This window comes from Branchiostoma floridae, chromosome 14, assembly GCF_000003815.2.
Source record: "Branchiostoma floridae strain S238N-H82 chromosome 14, Bfl_VNyyK, whole genome shotgun sequence".
Taxonomy (NCBI): Eukaryota; Metazoa; Chordata; class Leptocardii; order Amphioxiformes; family Branchiostomatidae; genus Branchiostoma; species Branchiostoma floridae.
Window position 1 is genome coordinate 21,152,894 of NC_049992.1, and position 17,986 is coordinate 21,170,879.

General features: G+C 41.5%; 2 protein-coding genes across 4 annotated transcripts in view; one reads left to right on the plus strand and one right to left on the minus strand.

The window, feature by feature from the left end:
- LOC118431142 (neuralized-like protein 4) overlaps positions 1 to 15,614 on the minus strand; it is a 37,349-nt gene extending 21,735 nt beyond the window's left edge. For all 3 annotated transcript variants that reach the window (XM_035842260.1, XM_035842261.1, XM_035842259.1), the window contains exons 1-9: positions 15,380 to 15,614; positions 13,987 to 14,098; positions 10,220 to 10,453; positions 9,121 to 9,326; positions 8,019 to 8,130; positions 7,012 to 7,100; positions 6,019 to 6,271; positions 4,863 to 4,965; positions 2,220 to 2,487 (exon numbers count right to left, since the gene is read on the minus strand). In XM_035842260.1, the coding sequence (XP_035698153.1) occupies positions 2,220 to 2,487; positions 4,863 to 4,965; positions 6,019 to 6,271; positions 7,012 to 7,100; positions 8,019 to 8,130; positions 9,121 to 9,326; positions 10,220 to 10,453; positions 13,987 to 14,098; positions 15,380 to 15,580 (1,578 nt within the window). In that variant the 5' untranslated portion in view covers positions 15,581 to 15,614. The remainder of the gene's footprint in view (positions 1 to 2,219; positions 2,488 to 4,862; positions 4,966 to 6,018; positions 6,272 to 7,011; positions 7,101 to 8,018; positions 8,131 to 9,120; positions 9,327 to 10,219; positions 10,454 to 13,986; positions 14,099 to 15,379) is intronic.
- Positions 15,615 to 15,819: 205 nt separating this feature from the next.
- Positions 15,820 to 17,986, plus strand: part of LOC118431143 (uncharacterized protein KIAA2013 homolog) — a 15,209-nt gene continuing 13,042 nt past the window's right edge. Inside the window, exon 1 of the mRNA XM_035842262.1 lies at positions 15,820 to 17,135. Within this exon, the coding sequence (XP_035698155.1) occupies positions 15,857 to 17,135 (1,279 nt within the window). The 5' untranslated portion in view covers positions 15,820 to 15,856. The remainder of the gene's footprint in view (positions 17,136 to 17,986) is intronic.

The following is a 17,986-nucleotide window of genomic DNA, read 5'->3' on the forward strand; positions in this document are numbered from 1 at the left end:
AATGTTATTTTTTTGCCTGACAGGTCTTTTTTCACCTGCACAAATCAAATTTTGAGAATGCAGCGAATGTCATCCATGAAATCTACTAAGCTGTGTGCTTACCTAATGGCAAACATTTATTGTACTAAATAAATAAAAATAATGCCGAAAAATAATGTGTTAGAGGATCAGGTTCAACTGGACTAGGAAAGCTGTTAATTTGTAAATCAGCGTTCCCGCCAGGTTCTTGAAAGTATGCGTCCAAATATTTGGGAGGGGCGTAATGAGCGCCGGAGGCGCGAGACGAGCGCCGCAGGCGCTCGCTTTCTAGGGGGGTCCGGGGGCATGCTCCCCCGGGAAATTTAGGATTTTTAAACCCTCTAGAACACTATTTCCTGCAATTTGAGAGGATAATCATGCACTTGAGATTGGACGTCGGTTTCCTCTTTTACTCCCATTTTCAGTTATCGACGACCACCCTCTTCATCAAAATACGTAAAAAAACTATAAGCACAGGGAATCAGCCTTCCGTGGTCTGGCCCGGGTATTATTTGTCCAGACATGTCTATATGAAAATTTGGGATTTTTGATGCTTCGAAACTGGGCTCTAGCCAATTCGTCAGCCTAATAGTATGGAAAAATTCTGCCAATTTTTTTCCGTCAATGAATACAAACAAATGTCTACTTCCTGCAATCGATGTTGCGCCCTCCCGCATCAAATAGTTTTCTGAGACGATAAAATAACGGCGCCATCACACTTTGTGTTTTTTTTTCTATTTTGCCCGATGATTTTACTCAAATTTTTCGAATCGGTGGGGTTTTACAAGGCCGCGCCGTCATTTTCCACGAGCGTGCGTTTGTTTCCTGCGACCTCAGGTAACCCCGTTTTCGGAGTGAAATCTTTGGCTGGATTTCTTTTTAAATAGACCAAGGACGTTGTACATTACTCGAAGGAGGACGATCTGCTGCCTCTTTGGCAGTGATCAGTGCCGGTGTAGCCTTGAAGCAGTACGCTGCAGTAGCCAGAAAGACGTCCAACGTTCTGGACGCTGCGATCGACGATCCATCTGGGGAGGGGGGCGTGCCGCGCCATGTGCCACGGACGCCAACGCTAGTGCACAACCGACTCGATCGACGCCTGACAACAATATTGCGGCCCCTTTTCTGCCGCAAATTTTGTCTTTTTGAAACAAAACAAATTTTGTAAATAAGAAATAAAGTGTATAGTTTTGAATTCTTCCCTTATTTACCGCGCACGTTTTTTTTTTTATAAAACTTGGATAAATGGGGAAACTTTAATAGTAAATTGTTAGCAGCTAGGGAAGAAACACAAGTTGCCAGACGACACGGGCGGCTACCAACGTCACGTGCGCTAATACCCGGTAACTTTTTTCCCGATGACCAATGACAGAGTGTAACATTACATTTATCGAATGTTGATTGGTTATTAAGATGATTGGATTTGGACCTGGTGGCCAATCTAGACTACTTGGCGCCGGCGGCCTGTTTTCAAAAATACCGACTGCCAATCAACTGCCCACAGCGTGAGAACTTTTGTTGAGATGTGCAGCACTTGCGCAGAACAGTTTGTTCGTTCAATACTAGTATTGCCCACAAATCTTTAACAAATACGTGAAAATGAGGACAAGTTAGTATCATGTTAATATCAGAATATAAAATCTGCATAAGATTTCTTCGAGTGTTAAAGAATGCTGACTGTCAGATGTATTTCACGGACTACAAAAAATTACATTGCGCAACGGACGGCTCAGACTGGTGCGTGGCAGGGTGTGTCGCACATGGATCCGCTAGTTGTAAAACGTGCCGCGCTTCGCCCCATGCCCAGACTACTGGGATGACCGGAAAGTGAAGAATTTGAAGTATAAATTGTAAAGGTAGGATTCCTTCTTATAAAGACAGATTTTTTTTAAAGATTCCAGATACATTTTGTACACAGGTGGTACAGGTCAGTCTTTCTTTCAGAATTTTTTATGGACGCATTCAGCCGAGCCGAGTGCGTCTTTCCAGAAAAAAATGCGTCCAAAGACGTAAAGACGTATGCCTGGCGGGAACGCTGTTGTAAATGTTACCTACACATTCAAGACTGTCATGTTATCAGGAGTATATACTATACATTTGTAAATAGCAGGTGTAACATGTAGCTAGAATATCAGTCTGCAAATAAAGTGATGTACAACCACACATACTAAAACAGCAGCTGACAGAACTCCAACATGTACCTTTAGTCTGTCTAAGTTATGCCCGTATTCATCCAGCACAGTTGTGCCGTTGTGCATGATGCCATTTCCTGTCATCATCCAGGTACCAGAACGCACATTTGTCATGGTGGACGGGAACTCCAGTTCAGGGGGGGTGTGAGAAGTCAGACCAATCTCTATGGACCCTGCCCACTTGTCCACCATCTTGTCTATCCGAACTGTGAACATCTCCAATGTGCGTAGGGGTCGTGTGGTAAGGATGACACCATTGTTGAAGTCTTCAAGCGCACTATATGATAAACAACACAAAGCATCAATATAACCATGATACATATGGCATAGGGCTGGGTACCGGTACAGAAAATTCAGGTCCAGGTCCGGTTCAGGTCCAAAGGATCAGGTCCAGGTCCGGACCTGAACCTGGTCCTGATGCAGTATGACTCATACCAATGGTCCATTTCACTACAAAGAGACCTATTTGGTGTAGTATTAGACTTACACTGGCGTTTAAAATCCTTCAACGCTAACCGCACCTGTACGATCAGCTGTAAAACGTGGTAGAAATTACTATAAACTCTATTCTACTTCACTCTTGTTATTTTCTTCCACCTGCAAGCGCCAAAACGTGTGAATGCCTGATAAAATTATCTGTTAATTTTCTAATCGGTCCAACATCCGGTCCAACATCCGGTCCACCTAATTTTTTCAGGTCCGGTTTTTCTGGACCGGTCCAATAAGAAAAACCGGTTTTGTACCGGTACACTGTACCGATACCCAGCCCTAATATGGCATATATGTACTAGTAAGACAACCTGCAACAAGTACATACATGTAAGAGTCACCCAAAGTTCAGGTGACTCTGCATCTTTGTAAATTGTAGCAATTAAAGAACCTCTAGCTCTGTCTGTCATCCAGACAGGTTGCTCTACCTGCAGGTTACTTCTACAACCTACTACACTGTATCTGGTTTGAAAATGCAGGAAAGAGTAGTTCAGATAGTCAAGATATCAAAGTTTCCCAGGCCTCCCTCGACAGCCTCGCATATTCAGCACTCAACAAGATGAAAATTTGGTCAGCAATATTTCATGATCCCCCCCCCCCCACTTCTAATCTACTTCTGAGTGCTTGAAATAGTTTTTTCAACCAGCCCAGGTGGTAACCTGATAGCCTGGTATCCAGCCGTAACATAGTTCCCGGGTCTCTTCTCTCCTCTCCACAACTCCAGAGTCTCTTCTCTATTACGGCTGGATACCAGGCTAGTAACCTGAGTCAAAAGTCAGGTTGCACCATCAGCATTTCAGGTTGCCCCACTTCCAGCTTTACTTAATACTTTCTTCAACTTTGCTAATTATCAATTACTTTTTCTTCCAGTTACATGTAACAACTTATATTCTACAATGATGAAGGTTAGACATTCAGGTGATGAGATACGCCAAGAAAAAACACGCAACTGGATATGATTTTGGAAACAGACGTTTCAGATATCAGTGTCATAATGATTCATAAAAGATAGTGGATACTATCTGAAATGACTGACCATTTCCAAAATCATATCCAGTTGTTCTAACTTGCTCTCCAGTTGAGTAACTGCTTTTTGGGGTACCTAATGTTGTCAAGAAATATTTGCAAAAGCTTATGCACGAAGGTGGAGGAAAAACGGTGTTCCAACTGCAACGCTACCTGCATGAGTTTAAAATTAAGTTATGCCAAGCAAAATGTGGTTGTATTTGCAAGTGTGCAAGTGGGTATTCCAAGCACTGTACTGAAACAGACAGACCAAAATCAATACATTTGATTGAAGAATTAGTAGCCTCCTCCATTGACCCAATAACCTGGCCTGCCTGTCATGTCTAATTAATGGCAACAGTAACTGTTATGTTTCACCACCTCTGAACACTACTTCCGTTTTCAATGACGAGTCGAGTAGTAACACAGCGTTCTGCTGAATGATTTAGAAATTTGGGTAGTAAAGTTCATGAGCACACTCTTATCTGACTTTTTCAGCTTGACTGGCTTGGTTGCCACAATGTCCTGAATCAAGGGTGTACAGTTTATTAGGGACGTGCAGTTCATTACAGAAAATACAATATTCGTGATGCCACTTAGGCCCTGCTTAACTTGTGAAATGGGTGCGGCAAAGTGAAAAGTTTGTTTGTTTCAAGATACTTTTGTGTTAAAGCACATACATAATTTATACTAGCTTGAAATTGTTTTTTCATCATGTTGATTACGAATCCCTATAATTGCTGCAATGAGAAACATGTACATTACACAAAATACATCACATAATCAGGGGTGCCAAAGCATTTGCACGAACCCTATGAGATTAGACGAAAACATACGAACCGCATGACAATCACACGAATCACTATGCGAAAACGTACGAATATTATGTGACTTGCATGAACCTTATGCGAATGACGTAATTTCAGGTGACCCCGCGGTGGTCAGCTGATTTGCATAAGGTTTGTGCAAATCGCATAAAGTTCGTGTGTGTCACATACACTGTAGTTCATGCGAATCACATATTAAAGTCCGTACGTTTTTGCAAAGTGATTTGTGTGATTTTCATAAGGTTTGTGCATTTTCACAATATTCATTTGTGCGTATCACATAATAGGGTTGGTGCAAATGCTTAGGCACCCCTAATAATGTCCAACTTACTTGGGTCTCAGGGCAGTCCTGCCTCCATTGATGACAGCAGCATGTGAGCCACATTTGGGGTGGAATAAAATCTTCTCAGACTCCTCCATACCACTACAAGGTACTGAAGGAATGGTTTATTATCAGAAAAGAACAGTAAATATTAAAGAAAAAATACTCAGTCTGTAATAACGTACTAGTATATCACATATCAGACACACACTAAATCGCACAAATCATGGGAACATGAAGATTAATGTAATGAAGATTATTAACGATGCTACAAAATGTCTTTGTCGTATATAGTCAGTGTCACCTAAGGCCACAGCAAGTAAATTTTATAGATGACATCAGGGCGTGCATTAATTTAAGCCTGATGTCAGAAAAAAAACAAGATTTTTTTCTTCTACAGGGATGGTCAACATGACGATAAAGTACCAAAATGAGCAAATATGTTGTGTTGTAGGCTAATGGCTGTACTTGTAGAAGTGGCACTGTAGTTGTAGAAAGGAAACTTATTGGATAGTTGTAAAAGTGACACCAATATGGAAGCCATGAGTGTGTTTACCAACTTTGTTGGTGATGCCAGTCTACCACACTAGTGTCACTTTTACCACACCAGTATATGTATTGAATACCTTGAATGCCTTGTTGGCTCTAATACCATGTTTTGTCCCTTTAATTCTTGTTACAACATTCATCACAGCTTTATGGTGCCTATTTTTGAAAATGTAGCCATCTTGTTTTTCTCACCCATCTTGTTTTTTTTTCGCCCTATCGCACCTTTTTTGCAGTCTGCAGAGGATGCCATCCATAAAATTTACTTGCTGTGGCCTAAGTGGTACTAACCGCTGTTGTACAGCAAAAAGGTGATTGATAAAATTAATACAATAATGTTGTCCTCAAGTACATCAGCTGTAAATGACAGTAACAGACTACAGTGTATGGTACTACCGCGAACTTAAAACCACCGCGAAAAGTCCTTATTCCTGCTACTGCAAAATTAAATCCCCACAAACTTAAATGCATTTACAGTAAACTGAAACAGAAACATTGCAAAAGAGTTATACACTCAAGGAAGAAATGGTGGTTTCGCTGCACTAACAGTAAGCTACATTCAGCAACTTAATGTATATCATAACTTAATTACTTAACAAAGAACATTAGAGCAACAAACCTGATTCATTGTCAAACCCAACTGTCATGGTTCGCAGTATCCGATTGGTCCTTCTGTCAATCCTGTCAGAATGGGGCACGTGTCGAGGAGACTCCGGATCCACCAGTGTGACCTTGACTGTCATACCATATAAGTCTACAACACCGTACACAGAACCTGGGGTGCGCTGGGCAGCCAGGCCTTGGTCAAGTCCATTCACATAAAAGTGAAGATCACCGTTGGATTTTCGCATCAGTCCAACTACATCTCCTTCCTGTCAGGACAAGCAAGAAAAAAAGTTAGTAATGTGCACATTAATGTAGTGCTCACCCACTAGAGACAGAAAGGGCTTGTTATAAAAGTTGTCAGTTCAAGATAGATTGTGCAAATACTGTGCGACGGATGCACTGGAAGATGAAATACATTTTATATGTAACTGCCCCCATTATGAGGATGAAAGAAACAACCTTTTTGACACAATCAAAACAATTATATTTCCAACCTTTCACCAGCTAGTAGACATCCAAAAAACTACATTCTTACAAGTTCAAATCACAGAACCCACTAATCATTAAAAACGTGGGACTTTTCATGAGCCACTGTCTCCAAAGAAGAAGTCAAAACTCTGTAAAGAATGTAGAATCATGCATATAGATAGCTGTATAGAATAGACACTGGTTACTTTTTACTGTCTGTGGCCTTGCAAATAGACTACAAGCATGGATAATACATTAAACAATATATAACTTAAGAGAAAACTTAAGGTAAATAAACTTTTTTTAAACTATCTCCCACAAGAATTTGGTGGGTGCATCAAACTAAGGTGAGCTGTAGGTTATCTTGATAAAACTTTGTGCTGTGAGTTGATTGCAGAATCTCTGAACTCATCTAGACAATTGAGAGAATTATAAACTGAGACAATTATATTGCCTTTGACAAGAAGGCTCAGTTATGCCATGTTGTGCACACACCTTAAAATTAAAGGGTTAAAACAACTCTTCAGTAAGAACTTACAGTGAGCTCATCCAGGTTGAACTCGCCATATTCCCTAAGTGTGGATCTTCCATTGGTAAGAACACCTCCTCCACTCATCATAATAGTTCCTTCCATACAAATACAACAGTTCTTGGTAAATAGGAAACTCAGATAATAAATCTTAAAGAATATCAATAACAGCAGCATGAAAGCTATTGGTAAGCAGCATAAAGAAATTCAATCAGCTGTTTCACAATGTCTACATGGATTTCAAGACAAGGTTGATGCTACTGAGTAGCCTGGTATGCTACAAAATTCAGCCATGTTGTTTTTTCGCCCATGTTTTTTTTTTTTTTGCCCTGGCATTATTTTTTTGCAGTCTGCTGAGGATGTCATCCATAAGATTTACTAATTGAGGCCTGATTGACGACATCGTAATTTGCATCAACCTTGTCTAGACTTTAGAATAGGACTTAATATTAAGAGAAGAAAAAAACAGAATGTCATGTTCTGAAGATACTAGGCTGCTAATAATCTACCTTGTCTTTGTTTTAAGTACACCTACCTGTATATCAAATATCATAGCAGTTGCAGTCTACATGTACTGTAACTTAACAAACTAAACCATGAGTGTAAGTTCATCTGTGACGGTAGTCAACATTATGTTACAATTTTTACAATTTTACAAGACTTTATATCTGTGCACAAAATAAAGTGCTAATACCAACAAGCTTTCGATCAGTCCTCTGATCCTTTTCAAGTTGAAATGACCCAGGTTTGTGTGACTTTATTTAGGTTTTGGGTGTGTGACTTAGGTTTTGGTCAGAAGAAGAAGAGGGTTTGGGGTCATTTCAACTTGAAAAGGGTCACAGGACTGATCGAAAGCTTGTTGGTATTAGCACTTTACATGTATTTTGTGCACGGATGTAAAGTCTTAAAATTGTAACATAAACTAAACCATGCACTAAGACAAGACAGAAAAACAACTGTTACAAAAAGTCATCAAGTCATAAATGTTAAGGAAAGTGTTTGTGCATATGACTTACCAGATCGCATGTTAGTCATGGTAGCGGGGAACTCCAGGGTGGCAGGGTTGTGAGTTGTAATTCCCATCTCTATTGAACCTGACCACTTGTCCACAAGTCTGTCAATACGGACCTGCTCCCACCAAGCATATCAATTATTACATGCAGTACAGAACTGACCAGAAAATTTCATAATCATCACCATCATTGAAGTCTGGTAAATTTTGTCGACAGATCTACTGTAACAATAAATAATGTTTCTGTCCAAAGATAAAAAGAAATACTGGGTTTTCGATTACGGATTTAGGATGCAAAGTTAACCAGACATTCAACAGAAACTGTGATGCAGTCTGACAACTCCTATACACGAGGGTCAGCATGGGTGGGTGGGTGTCTTTAAAACGGTGAATTTAGGAGGCGCGGTAACGCTTAACGGTGAATTCAGGAGGCGCGGTAACGCTTACAGTGAATTCAGGAGTTTAATACAACTATGTCCAGGGGTGGAGGTCCTCACTCTCCATAAAACCATATGTGATTTTTATGAAAATTTTATTAACTTAGCTTAGCAAAATTTGCAGGAAAATGCAGGGAATAGCATCTCGGAGGGTCAAGATTTCAAAATACAAAGCATAACTGTTACAGTAGATAGATGTGCATTTCGCATTGGGTGAAAATATCTGACAAGTGACAATGTGAGAAGTAAAAGGTGCCCAGAACACAGAGGAATCACAGGGACAATATCCGCTACCTCAACTACATTCGCTTCCGTGGGGAATGCTTTCCCACCACAGAGGCAGCCGCAGCAAATTTCTGATGGGGGGAACTGTTCCTGAGTCCTGACAAAATTTTCAGCACTTGGATCGGCGAAGGTGCGACGCATCGCAGTTCACTATCCTCAGTAGCAACAATACATTCATTTTCCAAATTCATATCCAGTTGCTAAAGTAACTGCTTTTTGGCAGTCAATTACAATTAACTATCTGGTTAGCCTGGTATCCGAAAATATTATAGCTCCTGAGTCTCTTCTGTCCTGCACATGCAGACAGAAGGGACTTGGGAGTCGGGAGGTATAGTACAATACGCTTGGATACCAGGCTAGTATCTGGTAACTACATGTACATACTTCAAACATTTCATGGTCTCTGATAGCCCTCGTGGTGATCACAACACCGTTATTGAACTCATCTAGTGGCCGTCGTCTCTCTGCAGATCTTCCCTGATTGGTCAGCTTCACCAATGCACCGCATCGTTCGTGGAAGCGCAGACTGTCATTGGAGGCCGGCGTGGTCTCAGCTAGCACAGCGTTGTTAGCTGAGTCATTGTCATTAGCTGAGAAAAAATGATAACAATTAACTCAAGATAAAGATTTAAGTATTGGAAGTACAAATTGTTTCCCATAATAAACAAGTGCATGTCTATTATTATTTGACACCTGAGTGACGAACATGCGCTAGAACTGTCGCTGTGACAGAAAACTGTGCATGTACAGTGTATACATGTATGTACACTGGTCATAAAATGATGATAGTGTCCATATGCATTTCAATTTTACATTTTTGTTCAGTTTCAGCCCCTGCCAATTTTGATTTTGGAACTGCAGGGGCATTTTTGTCATGTTATTCCAAAAAAGATAACGGCAGAAAGGAACGAGGGATTGTCATCATTTTACTTTTTTAGGCATGCGGGTAGCTTAGGCAAAGATGTTCATAATGATATACATGTTATGCAAATGAGGACTTAATTTGCATAAAAGGCTTGGTTCACCCAAAATTGTAGCTGCACCCCATTTTCTTCTGTGGGTACATCAGTGCACCCAACTGAGTTTGTAGATTTAAGTTTGTAAACATATATTTTAATATACACCATATGTATTCTTGATCTAAGTGTTAGAGGGTACAATGTATGTGGCTATAACATATTTCCTGAAGATGTGGCGTGAGTGTGTGTGGTTGGGCTTGAGGTTGTCAACTACTGTTTGTCTAGCACTTTGCTCACAACATCGATTCTTATGTAATTCTCTACTTGGTATGTTTCAAATATTGGTATATATACAAATCATCATTTATATGTGTTGGCACTTGTATCTGACATGTGGTCTTTACATGTTACATTTACATATCACTGACCATACAAGACCACTTAATTTGGTCACTAGTATTATGAAGTATTTAGTAGTATTGTATAACCCCTGATTATGTTGTATAAGTTAATAATACACATACCTTGTGGGGTCTCCATCAGTGTTATCTGACAACATTTCCCATACATGTCAATCACAGGCCACACCCGCTGTGGCAGCCCAGTCGCAGCCACCCCAGAGTCTTCACCATTTACAAAAATGTGCAGATCTCCATTGGCCATCCTCTGTACCCCCACACAGTCACCCTCAGCAAGGGTGTCCAGGTCTGCGCCGTAGTTGTCACGGATAGAGCGACCATCCTTGAGGATGGAACACCCTGAAAACATGACAAGTCAACTTTGTAGATCATATAAAAACAAGACAATGCAATATTGACATAATGTTCTGAAGTGTTAGCTTGTATAATATTAACTATATTGTTTATGCTGTTATATTAGGTTAGATTAGTTTAGTTGTAGTAGTGCATAGCTCAACTGTATACACAGATTGCCATACATTGTACCAGTCCTGTTACAATTGTCGCGCAATAAAGTTCTCCTTCCTAAGTTCTTCTTCTATAAAACCTTAGAAGTTAGAGCTAGGAAACAGGGCTCGAAATCCTTTTTTTCTGCATGCCTGCATCAGTGCAGGTAACACTGAAAATTACTTGCACCAGACAAACTTTACCTGCACCACTCTGAACGTAGGAAGAATGGACCATACTAAATTTGTTCAGGAACCATTGCTTTTTTTATATATACATGATAGGTGTTAACAGTCAATGTAGCTAATAACAATCCATATACACCTACATCATCCTGACATTTATGTATAAAACCCAGTACATGGGCCAATGCAGGTTAGGTACAGGTAGACATCAGAAATACCTGCACAGCTCCAATTTTACCTGCACTAACCTGTATATGCAGGTGGTATTTCGAGCCCTGAGACATGTATTATAGTATTCCTCTACAAATACACATAGCCACATAGACAAAGCAAGCTGATATCTACATGAAACAGTAATGTCACGTAACACCATTACAAAGATTTTCATATTGTAATTAGTGCAATACAGCACGTATTGAACGTCAGATGCACATAATCTTTACCTTGTTCCCTCCAGATTTTACTGGTTAGCCTAGTTGTCTCATTCTTGTACCTTATAGATATCAAAATTGAAGTGCCTTGTGTACATGATTTTGCAATAAAGATGACAAAAGGTAACTTCTACACACTACCTGAATTGTCTGATTGTTTCTGCAATCATATCCAGTTGCTTATCATGAGTAACTGCTTTTTGGATCTTTTGATATTCCTCTCTACTGCATTTACATTGAGGGACCTTATTTAGTGTCATAAGATTCAAAGGATTGAAGAATTTTCTTCATTCATTATGCAGAGTGGCTCCTGATTTGCATGATTTGTATCTACATAGTATATTATAACATTAGGTTATAACCAAAGAGTGTAATAAGTCTGAGACTAAAATCTGCTTGGAGGCTCATCTGAGGGAACAGCAGTTTTCTGTATCATCATCATCATCATCTTCATCATTATGCATTCAGTTCTAGACACTCACTCACATTAAAAGGACGTTAACACATCCCATGATCCAACATCTTACAGCTACGGTGTTAAAAAACATTTGCATGGGGGCACGCCAAACTGCGTATGAAAGCAGCAAAGGGATGGTGAGATACAGCTGCGCATGGCAAACAACCCCAACCACAATACTCAAGACCTCCTACATCATTAGGTGTAGGTCAAGTTCGATAATGGGCCTCCTGGCGACTTCTTCCCAGAGGTAAACTAGAGTTTCACAAAACACATACCTTTGCCAAATAATCAAGGCTTGTTATGGATAGTGTCTTAGCATCTCCCTAGGTCTATCATCAGATTCACGAAAACAGTCTTGTTTTCCAATAGCCCAACTACAATAATGCCAGCTGTATCATGTTGACCTATTGACCTAGATCTAAGGACACCAGCTGTAGATAAATCACATGTACAGTCAAACCTGTCCATAGCGGCCACTCAAGGGACTGGTCAAAATTGGCCACTATAGAGAGGTGGCCACTATAGAGAATATGCTAATTAATTGACCACAAGCAATAAGTTACACATGGTTTTAGTACCCACTGATCTTCATTCACATAATACAGTACTGTACATGTACTGCAATGATTTTTACAAGTTATATGTATTAAGAAAACAAAAGCTATAAAAAGTTTTAAATGTTCTACAGTTGATATTGTCTGATGAGACTGGTATCGTCATATTTCTTTGATCTTTCGTCTTGTATCCTTTGATACTTCGCCTTTCGTGTGTTCCCACTCGCGTTCACACGTCAGATTCGCCCATTATGCTAATGTGGTACTCAAAAGAAAAGTCTCGTCATTTTAGACTTATCTCTTAATAAATGTAAGAATAAAATCCACCATAGTCTGAATTTCATATCATTTTGTCTTTGTAACAATCTATTTAGAAAGTTTTTGTGATGTAAATTTACCTAAGCGATAGTGTATTAGAACGTAACTTTAACACAATTTACCTCTGTAATATTGGTGTCATCTATTGACCTTTTACTTTTAGTCAATCTTTATTGCGCAACAATTGTACGGGTACAATGTATGGCAAGTTCGGGTGTAATACATGTACAGAACATCAAGACTAATATCTATGTGGTTGCTTATACATAACAACCATTTATGGTAAAGGGTTCTATGTAACAAATGACTAGTCGCTATGCTACTTCAGCTGAGCGGATTAATTCATGGGGAACAGGTATTACTAGAGCATAGTGGTACACGATACAGAGTTAACATCAAGTGTTTGTCAGTACGATTCCTTTTTTGAAAAGCAGTAGAGATCAGCGGTCCGCGTGGCCGTAATCGGCAGTGTTTTTGTACCTGCGGGACCGGAAGTCGTGTGGCCGTGGCCGCGTTGGACAGGTGGCCGCTAAGCCTATTTCTTAATCATTACGAATCCAAGGGACCGACAAAAAGTGGCCACTATGGGCAGGTGGCCGGTATGCAGAGGTGGCCGCTAATAGTATACAGGTTTGTACCAACGTTAACACTGAATGCAGTATGATACAGCGTTCATAGAAGTTTTCCTATAACTTATAAGATAGTGATTTGCATAATTTGCATCTCATTATGTTATCAACCAAGGTACCTACCTACCAAAAACAAAGAATATCCATCAATGCCTTCTCATAAGTTACAAACTACAAGACCCACTGCAGTTCCAAAACAAGCTGCTAGGGAGCCCAAACTTACACCATTTACTCCCGGTTCCAACAGCTATCCACCACTTAAAAACGATAAACCTGGCACTTCAAGAAAATTTCAGTGAAAAGTGATGCACACTTGCAGTACTTACCAAAACCAGTTGCCAGGAGGCCCATTATCGAACTTGACCTCCCTTTTTGTGACCCCTACCAAGCCACCAAATATCATTAACATCCGTCAAGAACATCTCGAGTTATCTCGTATACAGACAAACGCACTTACGTACAAAGGCAGCTACAGCACCATAGGTAAAAGCTAGTTAAACCATTCTCACACTTGACAATCCACTACACACCTACCAAATATCGTGAAAATCTCCCAAAGTCCCAGCTGCATTTTGACTTATGCTGCCGAAAACAAGCCGCAAAAAATACCAATCTCGCTGCTGTACCGTAGGAAAATGCCAGGTAAACCGTTTTCGAACTTGGCATGCCGCTACACACCTACCAAAAGTCAAAAAGATCCATTCACAATTTCTCAACTTATATGCTGTTGACCTACATACAGACCCATGTAACAGAAAACATAATCTTCTTGGCAAAGATAAAAAGGAGACTACAAAATGTATACCAACCTGAGACAATCCAGGAACCCTCTCTCAGTCCAGTGGCACTGGTGGGGAAATCCAGCATGTCTGGGTCAATGGTTGTAACTCCAACCTCTATAGATCCACTCCACGAATTCACCTGCAAAGGTAATGGACTCAAGTCAAAACTCTTTTCTCAGCAGCTTTTCTCATACAACTTACATGATAAATGACAAGCCTCAAACTAAGAATTGTAGCAGGCTATTGTTTTGAATGAATTTCTGTTAAGATGTTTTCAGAACAACGGTCCCACGGATTAAACAGAAAGTGGTGAAGAGGGGGGGCAATTACCTTACGCGTTATTCAGGGAAAATCATCAAGGCAGCATGATCAAAGAACCTGTATCGTTACTTTGGCTTCCACATCGGAACAGAACTACATGCTAGAAGTGTACCTGCCATGTAAACTATTGACAGGATCACCATGATTACAAATTAGGTTACACATGTATGCAGTAATACTGTACAAAATTTATATGTAAATAACGTTTATATATGATGAAACAGTGGTGTTCAAGTACTGCCTATCGTCCTTGCCCAAGGGCACTAGTGCTTTTGTGGCGACAGCGATAGCAGTCGTGATTTGTGATCCGGCTGCCCGGGTTCGGCGCGGGTTCGAATCCCGGGAGTCGGGATGTTGTTTCTTTCTGTTCTACTCGCCCCTCTGGTTGTTTCACTGGTTCCCATGCCGACCCTGTGAGTAACAGGCTAGCGGATGTGCCACCCAGGGATGTCGAACTCGGAGATTTGAGGACGAATCTTGAAGAAAAGGGGGAGTAGTGTAACAGTGGTGTTCAAGTACTGCCTATCATCCTTACCCAAGGGCACTAGTGCTTTTGTGGCGACAGCGATAGCAGTCGTGATTTGTGATCCGGCTGCACGGGTTTGGCGCGGTTTTGAATCCCGGGAGTCGGGATGTTGTTTCTTTCTGTTCTACTCGCCCCTCTGGTTGTTTCAATGAGTATACAAACCAGAATGGAACAGCCTGGGGTTACCATCCGGTTTACGTTGTAAATCTATCCCAAATAGGCTGTATCGTGAGTAGTGACTGGAACTTATAAACCTCATCTCAGTCATAGTACCTGACTGGAACCCCATGTGCCAGTACAATGCAAGAACACACTGAGTGTGTCAATAGCCTGTTTTGGCTTGAGTGTGTCAATTACTCTCAATAGCCATTTTGGCTATGGACACACTCAGTGTGTCAAAAGCCTGCTTTTGATTATTGCCACACTGAGTGTGTCAATACTCAAAAAATTATAGCCTCGCTCATATGTCAAAGGTAAAGGCCCTGATCTTTTATTGAAAACTGTATATTTTTATCAAGCTGCATACTTGCATACTACGTACATACTAGCTAGCTGCAAGCTATTGAAACTTACCTTCCTGTCGAGCCGGACTTCAAAAATCTCTCCATCGCGCAGGGGCTGTCTCCCGAACACCAGCCCGTTGTTGAACTCCTGGGTAGGCTGCTGGCGCTCCGCTGTCCGTCCGTTGTTACCGACAGACACCAGCGCCCCGACCCTGGGGTGGAACTCCACCGCCATCTTGGAACACACGAAGTGCGGCGGATTTTGCGACATTAAATGTCATAAACAAATGGTGTCGAAAATTCGGTGGAAATGACCGAATCTAGTCAGCAAGTGTTTTGCCCAGTAAGCCAAATGCCTTAAAATCGCACAGCAAGAAAGTTTAAATTTTTCAAGTCTTCTTGATTTTCAGTTTAAGTTAACCATTACGACACGACGGTTTGCGGCAGGTGGCACCATGTCCTTCACACCAGGCCACGTCTCCAACACTGCAGTAGCGCGCGGCTCTCCTGAGTTTCTATCTTGGTACATTTGACAAAATGGGGTAAAATGTGGATTCATAACAGGTTAAAGACTATCCCTGGCGTGTTTTCGAGCACCTGGGCGAGGAGAATGCTGGCTATTCTGCTGGCCGTCAGTGTGGTCATCTGGTACATAGGGCCTTCTATTTTCGATATGGGAAGACGAGCTTGGAACAAACCGGATCTTCTCTCGATCTGCTTAAACGACAAACTTGCACCATGGCTTCATGCTGCTCAGGAGTTGGATGCAGTGGTTACACAGGGGAAGGAGAAGGCAGCTCAGCTTCCTTTCGTAGGGAACGGCAAGATAGGGTTCGTACCTGGGGAGGGATTGTACATTGCTACCCCGGACAGGGACAATCCGCAGTACTCATCTCTCACATTGAAGGTGCCCTATGACCCCTCCATACAGGTGGCTATAGAATCTCTCCCAACCAGAAAAGAGTCTTCTGTGTTAGACTACAAACATGGCATGTTCCATAAATATACCTGCTACAAGAAGTCAGAAACTGATTCGTTGTTGATGGAGCTAAAGGTAGCTTCACATCGCACAAAACCAAGCTTGCTAGTTCAGGAGCTTCGTGTGGAAAACCCGACAACGTCACCACTGCTGGTCAGTGTGAAGCAGTCCAGCTCTGTTGGTTCCGACTCCCTGTCACTACAGACCCTTACTGTCACATTTGATGAGAAGAACCCACCTAAAGAATACATCCTTCTGAGCGGTACCGTCACCAGTGTGGATGGCAGGGTCATCATGCTTGCCATGGCGACCCCGAAGGTTTCGGAGGTCCTGAATGTTGATGAGAAGAGTGCGTTCACCTTTACCTTTGTCACTGCTGTCCATTACAGTGAGCCTGCACCAGTCATGGACAAGGAGAAGTTGGAGGCAGTTATCAGACTTGTGAAAGACGACATTAAGGAGTATTTTCTAGCTGGTCCAGAGAACAGCAACCTCTTAGTTCAACACAAATCAGCCTGGAGTAAAGTCTGGGCATCTGGACTTCATGTTGATCCCAGGAAGGTTCTGCACATCCCCCATCCTTCCATTGTGAACTCCAGTATGTACTATGTCCTGTCCTCCGTCCAGGCACCCCTCCATCTGGATGGTATCGACCCTGAGAAAAGGAAACAACTTGAACAGCAGTTACGGAAGCAGGAGAACTGTTTCTCTGGTCATCCAACCACGCATGCACGCAACTTGTGGCCGACCGTAAAACGGGAGTCGGATATTGCTGAGCTGTCCCACCTGTGGCAGCTGACCCTGTCTAAGAGAGGATGTTCACCTCTCGTTGCAGCAGGGGCTGATGGTAAGTGGCAAAAGTTTATGGATGTCCCAAGTTACTGTAAATGCAGAAACTTTTGCGGTGGTTTATTGGTCGCGGTTTTTCGTGGTGGCAGCTTCAACTCGAACTTAAAACCACCACGAAAAGTCCTTTTTTCCCACCACTGCGAAATTGAATCCCTGCAAACTTAAATGCAATTACAGTATGTTACATTACATTTACAGGGCTTTAAATACTAGTACTACATGTACATGCATATGTCACACTCAGATGTTGGAATTCTACCAAAATTCTACTGGCTGTTGATCTGCTCTTTGGCTAAGGCTGTTGATCTGCTCTTTAACCAAGATGTAGGAACTAGGATTCTTCTTTTTCTGCTCCGAAGAATCCTCTGGCCTTAATACAAAACCATGTATATTTGTGATGAAAATTCCATTTATTATAGCTTTGTCTGTCAGCAAAATTATTTGCCCCCTCAAAATTTCAGGACATAGCATTTCAGAGGGTCAAGATTTCAAAATTTTCCCAGGGGAGCATGCCCGGACACCCCTCAGATTGCCTTCGGTGCTCCATGAACACACTCAATCACTCACTATCCGGTTTAGCATCCGTTCTTCCCTGTCTTGCAGAGGTTGGACGTGTCGCCAAGACAGAACAGGGCCAGCAATACTTAATTGCCCCCCCCCCTTGAAAATTAAAGGAAATGACCCTGAATCAAAGGCAGTATATTCGTTAAAGAAGGTAAACAAAATATGTATGCCCGAGGCTATTATTGTATTAATAGGACGATCCTGTCAACAGTAGAAAACTTTGCACTGTTGACAGGAAAGATCCTGTCAACAGGTCTTCCGGTGTAATCTCTATGAGCAGATGTG